The sequence below is a fragment of the Photinus pyralis genome, unplaced genomic scaffold, assembly GCF_008802855.1.
Source record: "Photinus pyralis isolate 1611_PpyrPB1 unplaced genomic scaffold, Ppyr1.3 Ppyr1.4_LG7, whole genome shotgun sequence".
Taxonomy (NCBI): domain Eukaryota; kingdom Metazoa; phylum Arthropoda; class Insecta; order Coleoptera; family Lampyridae; genus Photinus; species Photinus pyralis.
In genome coordinates this window covers 16451386-16459318 of record NW_022170738.1, presented here as the reverse complement: position 1 = coordinate 16459318, position 7933 = coordinate 16451386, and the positions used below count along the sequence as shown (strand labels likewise).

General features: G+C 38.2%; 1 protein-coding gene across 1 annotated transcript; it reads right to left on the bottom strand.

Moving 5' to 3' along the window:
• Positions 1-3757: 3757 nt before the first annotated feature.
• Positions 3758-6127, bottom strand: LOC116175331 (SCAN domain-containing protein 3-like). The gene is made up of 2 exons (XM_031493400.1): positions 5508-6127; positions 3758-5408 (listed from the first exon to the last, which is right to left on the bottom strand). Exons 1-2 carry the CDS (start codon positions 5805-5807, stop codon positions 3861-3863), a joined length of 1848 nt encoding a protein of 615 aa, XP_031349260.1. The 5' UTR covers positions 5808-6127; the 3' UTR covers positions 3758-3860.
• Positions 6128-7933: the final 1806 nt, after the last annotated feature.

The following is a 7933-nucleotide window of genomic DNA, read 5'->3' as shown; positions in this document are numbered from 1 at the left end:
ACACCATAACGAACCAAATAGCGAAAAAAGTAGAACAATAGCTCTTAAGATAAAGAACTAGTAGCGTCTCAACGAACGAGCGGACACACGGACGGACGGACGGACGAACGGACAAAGTGGCTACAATAGCGCATTTTTTTTATTTTGGAAATGCGCTAAAAAGATAACGATCTAAAAGCGACACAGCAGCAGAGACGAACATACCTACCACTGCCAGCGTAAGCAACAATTTGGCGAGATCTACCTAATTGACGAGTTTGTTTAATTAAAGGCGTCACAAAAGCATACCTACTGGGCACAATTATACGCATTGTGCAATTATACCTTCCTCAAATAAATAAATATTGAACTATTAATCCTACCAATGAACACACCTAAACATTAGAATAAATGCAATTGGCAATGCTGTAGTATGGTTTTATTAAATTCGAAACCCGGAAATGATGACGATTTTACAAAATTACGATCTATCGTCTTTCGCGACTTCACGTGCAAAATAACTACATTAATTAAGGGGTCGTCGCATGTCACGAACCTTTACTGGAATAATCGTTGCCTTTTCTCTATCGATTCTTTACAACCTACGCCTATTTCAAACAATCTCAACGCTCTCACCTTCGCAGACATTTATAGACCAATTATAAGATAACTGCTCGCCTCGCTTGTTTACTTCATCCTTATTTCTGTACTCAACAGTCAACGGTGTATTTCGAGTTATTAGGGGACAGAAAATGTTCCACCCGAACGAATATATTGTTTAAAGGGCAGTAGAAGGTAACTTTATTTTTTGAAACAACAGGGCTCACACTAAAGGCGTGGGCCAAAAATAATGTAGAGGTAACGATGTATACTTATACAGGCTGTTTGCCTGTTTCACGCAAACCGTTCCATAAAAGACTCCCATTAATAATTTAAATCGGAAAATTTGCATACCAACATAGTTTTTCATGATCTATCGAAAGAAAATATTACCATGATCGTTTCACTTTCGGTTTTACCGGATGTGGATAGCACTTTGTTATTTTAAATAGAACCCCCCCCCCCCCTATATTTTATAACATTTTCGAAATCTACCACATTTTCCTATACCCAGCATCACAGGTGTTCAAGTTTTTCAAGATTTTTCAAAATTGTTGACGTTTGACTGCTTTTCTGTAGCGCCCTGTACCTACCTATGGCTCTTGACTTAAATTTCAAGAAGTCATCCAAAATCAACAATACTGACGTGATGCTACATGCGAATGATTTAAATTTGATTGATTTATTTATTTATTTCTTTATCTATTTATTTATTTATCAATTTATTTATTTATTATCCCTCTCTTGTTCTGGGTCCTCAACAGGCTTGCGCCCAATTACAGAGTGACCCGCATAATGCTTTTTTAAAGGTGACTCTGCAGAAGCCCAATGCTCTTCTACCATTGAACGACAAAATTGCCCTTCTACATGGTGTTTTAAAATTAATGGTCAACTTTAATAACTTCAAACCTTAATTAAACAGTTGATTTTTTCAAATAAAACCTGCTTCATTTTTTGCACTTTCAAATGTCGAAAAAAACTCTACATCGATCAATTATCATATTGCCTATACCTCGGCCTATACCTATCTAGTATGGTTTTTGTTTTATTTAAGATTGTCTAAAATTCTGACCGTTGCATTGCATGCATAATTTTCTCAGGAGACCTTGAAATAAACGCGTTATAGACCGGGAGGCAGCGTACATAGTAACTAAACCATAAGCGACAAAAAATTCGACAATACAGGCTGAAAGTACGTTGAAAACTAATAATAAAATCACTAGTCTGCCAGTCGTAAGTGGCAGCATTAACTTGGGGCGGCGCTGAATAGGTGACTTCTTTAGGGGATCAACTAAATTCCCAAACTATTACGGTCACGGAAAAGATTGTATCAAGAAATCCCATTTTTTCCATAGTTTTCAAATATGCTATGACAGATGATTTCAAGTGCAGCGTTGGTAGCGAAAGACGCCCTTCAATGTAGGGAAAAACACCCCTGAACTAAACCATGAGGACCGTATAAAAATTATACATAAAAAATTCCTCTTTTTGTCACTACTTTAAAATATATCCTGGCAGACGATATTAAGTGTAGCTTTAATAGTGGCAGACGTCTTAGAAGTTAAAAAATTTAGGTATAGTAAATCCCAGCGAGTGCGAGCGTGTGAGAGATAAGCGCGCGAAAGCATAACCAACAGAGATAGCGATGGGATACTGACTACTGAGATCTTTCAAACCATTTGATTCTAAACTTCTGATTCACATAGTTCCATCCACTTCAATCAAACGGACTGTAGAAACTCAGACATTTTTCGGTGGCATTCGCCCAAATTGCGATGAACTAAACCATGAGGACCATACACAAGTCATACATCCGGTAAATGCGTGGAAGCCGGTAACGCGTTACCCTGCGCGTTACACACATCAACACCCACATTCACGAACATCTCACGAAGATTTATGAATTTCTGTGTTATTGGAAAAGAGACCTACTTCCATCTATACCTTGATGGTAGCGTCAATTTTACATTTCCCAAAGCAATAACAGCAATATCCATATCGGAAGCGCTAATAATGACTTTGCTACTTGTTGGTAGTTTACCAAGATCGTAAATTATTCGAGAATCTGCCTCTTAGTGACTGCAGCACAATTCAGTTTTTACCACATCATCTTCCCTTGCCACAAATTTATAGCACTTATCTTCATATGTGGCAAACACAACTTTCCTTCCAAGTAAAGCGCAATAGGTCTTTTTTGCCTATGAACGGTATAAGTAATCTATAAGAGAGGCTTTGAGCTATCATTGCGAAGTGGTTTTATGAAATTTGCAGGTTGCTTCTGAGTGGAAACAGAAATTGAGTAGGATTGTAATCTTTCCTTATTTTGATCCCAACGATGATGTTCTGCGTGCTTCATGGAAGGGGTAACTATCTGTCAAAAGTAAGATGTACTTCTCTCGCTGACACAGCACAAATCTTGCCGAGGATGTGTTCAGAAAATCGCTCAAAGGTTTACCGGAGATCTTTTAAAAGATGCAAAAAAAATAATCCATCGATTAAAGCAACATCTACAACTGGCGATGGACTAGGAGCACTTGAAGAAATCATACTTCCGAAAAAGTTTCAGCAAAACAAACTTGTCGATTTTAATCATCGATCCATCAATGTTGCATAGAGACAACGAAACTGGAGTCAGAGGATAGTTTAGAACGAGCTGAAGATCTATCTTCTTTTCTCTTCAAGTTTTCTGTTTCTCAGTCTGAGAAGAATTCAAGAAATACCGACAATCTTATCGCGAAATAAACAATTTATTATTTTCCCTAATTTAATTCGTTTGGTAACTCCAAGCGGTGAGTAAATCTATAGCTATCTCTGTTCGTTGTGCTCTCGCGCGCTTATCTCTCACACGCTCGCACTCGTTGGGATTTACTATACCTAAATTCTTCTAAGACGTCTGCCACTATTAAAGCTACACTTAATATCGTCTGCCAGGATATATTTTAAAGTAATGACAAAAAGAGGAATTTTTTATGAATAATTTTTATACAGTCCTCATGGTTTAGTTCAGGGGTGTTTTTCCCTACATTGGAGGGCGTCTTTCGCTACCAACGCTGCACTTGAAATCGTCTGCCATAGCATATTTGAAAACTATGGAAAAAATGGGATTTCTTGATACAAATCTTTCCCGTGACCCTTATAGTTTGGTAATTTAGTTGAATGCACCAGAAGCAGTGTTTTTCAACCTGTGGGTCGCGACCCCTAGGGGGGTCGCGAAACTTTATTAGGGGGGTCGCCGACAAAAGGAAAAAAGCAAGGTTCTACACTACAATAGAAACACAATTTCAGTGAGAAGGTTGGGATTGTTTATTTTCCAAAAGTTTTTCAAATCGTGGTGCTATTTTAGAAACATTAATAATCAAATCATTTTCTAATTGAAGTCTATTTCTCTTTTTAGTTTTAATGTCCACCATTGAAGAGAATGTCAGTTCGCATAGGTATGAAGTGGCAAATGGTATTAATAATTTTAGAGCTTCCCTTGCCAACTCAGGATATTCTTGTTTTCTTTTCATCCAAAACACGTCGACACTTTGCGAAAGAAATTCCATTTTAAGCATACCGTCAGCGGCTAAATCTATAAGATTTTCTTTAAGATTTGTGTTGAGATCAGCCAGTTCTATTGACTTATCCAAGAATGGATTTAGAACCCATCTATGCCCATTGTCAGCTTCAGAGTGCAAGTCTGGAAAGTATGTTGATAGTTTCTCTCGCAAATTATGCAAGCTTTGTGTCATGCAAGGAATGTGAGCCCTTACCACAGATTGATCTGTTGCATTATCTTCAACAATCTTCTGAATACATGGAAAAGACTCAAATGTATTGTTTTGCAGAGAGGTTGACCAGAAATGAAGTTTTGCATGAAATGCTTTGACTTTATCTTTAGCGGTTAGAATATTTTCTTCTCTGCCTTGGAGATTCTTGTTTAAATTATTAAGGTGGCTAAAAAGATCTGCCAGAAATGCTAACTTCAAGAGCCAAACAGGATCAGAAAAATGATCAGCATATTCGGATTTAGCATCTTGTAAGAACATTAACAATTCAGCTTTCAGTTCTAGAACTCTTGTCAATACTTTTCCTTTGGATAGCCATCTAACCTCTGTGTGATAAAGGAGATTGCGATGAAGCGAATCCATATCTTCACAAACGATTCTGAACAGCCGGGTTTGCAAGGCTTTACCTTTGATAGAATTCACAATTTTTATTACCTCCTTAAGCACGTCATTTAAATCAGAAGGTAAAACCTTAGCTGCTAGAGCTTGTCGATGAAGAAAACAGTGTGTCCATGATACGTTTGGCATTATTGATTTTAATTTCGCAACGAGGCCGCTATTTTTTCCAGTCATGGCTTTAGCGCCATCGCTACAAACAGCGATACATTTTTTCCAATCAATGTCGTAGTTGCAAGTACTTTCTAAAAACATATCGTACAAACACTGGCCAGTAGTGTTTGCAGCAAGGGCTGCACAAAATAAAATTTCTTCCATGATACTGTCATCGGCTTCAAAGCGCACAAATACTACAAACTGAGCACAGTCGGAAACATCTGTCGATTCGTCAAACTGCAAAGCAAAATGTGGGCTCTTGTTTAATTTTTCGACTACTTGCTCTCGAATATCATTGGCCATATCGTTTATTCTGCGTGAAATAGTATTATCAGAAAGTGGTATGCTTTTTAACTTATTTGCCTCCGGTTGGCCGACCATAATTTCAACCATATCTAGAGCTGCTGGCAAAATAAGATTTTCTGCAATTGTGTGCGGCTTTCCTGCTTTAGCGACTCGATATGCAACTTTGTAGCTAGCTAATAATGTTGATTTGTTGACAGTGGATACCTAAAATCAAACAAAAGAATATAAAAATAAGTAGGTAGACTTGGGTTGAACTTGAGCGTTTTTCAACACTACATGGAAACTAGTACATTATTTTATTACCTGAATCATAGTATTTTGCTGCTGACTAAGAACTTTCAACTTTCGTTCAAAGAAATCCAACGGCTTATTAGCTTCTTTTTGATGCTTGGTTGTGAGATGCCTCTTAAGTTTTGATGGTTTCATACTCTCACTTGATAAAACATCGCCGCAAATTACACATTGAGGTTTATTATTTATGGCTGTAAACCCGTATTTCAAGTAATTGTCGTCATAATGTCTCTTTTTTTTCGGTTTTGATGCACCTCCGCCACTGGCACTCATATCAGATGTTGACTGGGACCTTTTGAGAAACTTATCCATTTTGCAAGCGAAAAAACAAAACAATCACGTCCGTACTCAACGGAAACGCGCACGCAATTAGGAGTTGAGACAAAGAAAAATTCTGCGCTAGCGCGTTCGGCGCCGCTCGACCGCGGCGACAAATTTACCTGGTACTGCCTTTCATCGTTCTCGCGGCTTCTTACAGAGTGTAGGTCTTAATAACAAATACGGGTACCAAATTAGAGAAAATCATACGAAGTCTTTTTTTTAAATTACTAACATTTTGTCGGTCCATGGCTCAAGGGGGTCGCTAGAAATTTTCAACCTGTAAAGGGGTCTCGTTTACAAAAAGGTTGAAAAACACTGACTAAAGAAGTCACCTATTCAGCGCCGCCCCAAGTTAATGCTGCTACTTACGACTGGCAGACGAGTGATTTTATTATTAGTTTTCAACGTACTTTCAGCCTGTATTTTCGAATTTTTTGTCGCTTATGGTTTAGTTACTATGTACACTGCCTCCCGGTCTATTAGTAGATGTCATTGTACCTTCCTTGGAAACATTACGTGGGGAAAAGTACTCAACCGTCTCACTATACCCGCCATTATGCTTATAAGTGTTTGAACATGTTTGAAGACAGGTGGACTATACTCTATGACTAGGCGTATAGATCCGCACTGTACTATTGATCTTCTAGATCTCCAGATATAGTGCCACTGGACTTTTATGTGTGGGGTCTTATAAAAAAACAAAGTTACAGCATCCAATGGTTTCTAGTGAAGAACTGGAAAGTTAGGGTGAGTTGAAATGGAGTAGGAATTCTAGAGACTACCAACGGAGTTCATCAGAGGATGCCATTGTGAATTGAAAAAAATTATCAAAGTCCTCGTGTGAGCTCGAAGAAACTTCAACGCATTTTTGTGTGGCCGAACAGTGTTTTATTAGCCAGTGTTGACTCCACCATCAATAAGCTCTTCTCGAAGGCTACCACATTCACTTTGTCGGTACCCGCTCCCCACTTGCCGTGCACCTAGGAAAAAAAACAAAATTCCACCACGCAGAAGTTGTGCGCGTTGACAAGGTCTTTCCGACGACGCCAATTGGAAAACAATCGGAGAAAAACTGTAGAAGATAGAAAAAAACTGAAAAATCTCCAGGTTAGTAAAATATGCTCGGGGATGTCGCCCAGATGTCGCCGACCCCACATCTTGTCCCGTCATTAACGTTGCTAATTACACGGCCCCGGCGATAGGTATATATACAATCCTCGTCTTTTTACAAGCGTTCTTCTACTGGCTCGCATTTACTGCCGACCAGCAAGCCAGCCAGCCAAAGTGAGATTAAAAGCTACCTTTTTGCAAATAAATTTGCAAAAAAGCGCTAAAAATGGTGGATACGTAGAACAAAACCTCAATTGATGTTTGTTTTTAGCGTATTTTCCTCAAAGTGAAAAATCGCTATTGGCTGCACTTTTATGTCCATCCGTCCGTCCGTCTGTCCGTCACACGTACTCCTAAACCACTGAACCAATTTTGGCGATATAGGACTCATTTAAAAGGGCTTTGTGCAAAGATTCCGTGCATATTTTTTGGTTTAACGCATGGGCGACTTTTCTATTTATGAAGATATTTAAATGAAACTTTATACAGGGTGGCAATTTGAAAACTTACCACCCCCCATGTCTTAGTAATTAAACGAGATATTTTAAAAAATCAAAATCCGTTTCGGTAATTCGGAGGGGGAATCACAATGACATAGTTGGCGACGCACCTCCTCCAACCCCCTGCGCCCCAGCCATCCCAACTTTTAAATCTTAAAATAGACCCTCCATGTTCGATACGTCGTTGGAAAGCTCTGAAAAAATGTTTTCCTACCATACCAAATAGCATTTCATTTATGTTAGTAATTGTCGTGCAAATCAAAAAATAAACTAATTTGATGAATATGATACATTTTAAATCTGTCGTATTTAAAACGCAACCGGCGAACATAGACGAACTAAGACAGAGAATAATTCAAGAATGTCGAAATATTGCAAAATATTTGAAAAGGTTCGACAAGAGTTTGAGAATAGATTATACTACTGTCTTACCAATAACGGAAACCATTTTGAACATTTATTGAAATAAAGCCAACTTTAGAAAATGTATCATATAGTTTATTTTTT

Bases quoted from the DNA above. Each gene is read 5' to 3' on its own strand.
- LOC116175331 (XM_031493400.1), bottom strand. From the start codon at position 5,807: ATGGATAAGTTTCTCAAAAGGTCCCAGTCAACATCTGATATGAGTGCC. The intron at 5,409-5,507 runs GTAATAAAATAA...GTTTGATTTTAG, and splicing joins AGCAAAATACTATGATTCAG to GTATCCACTGTCAACAAATC.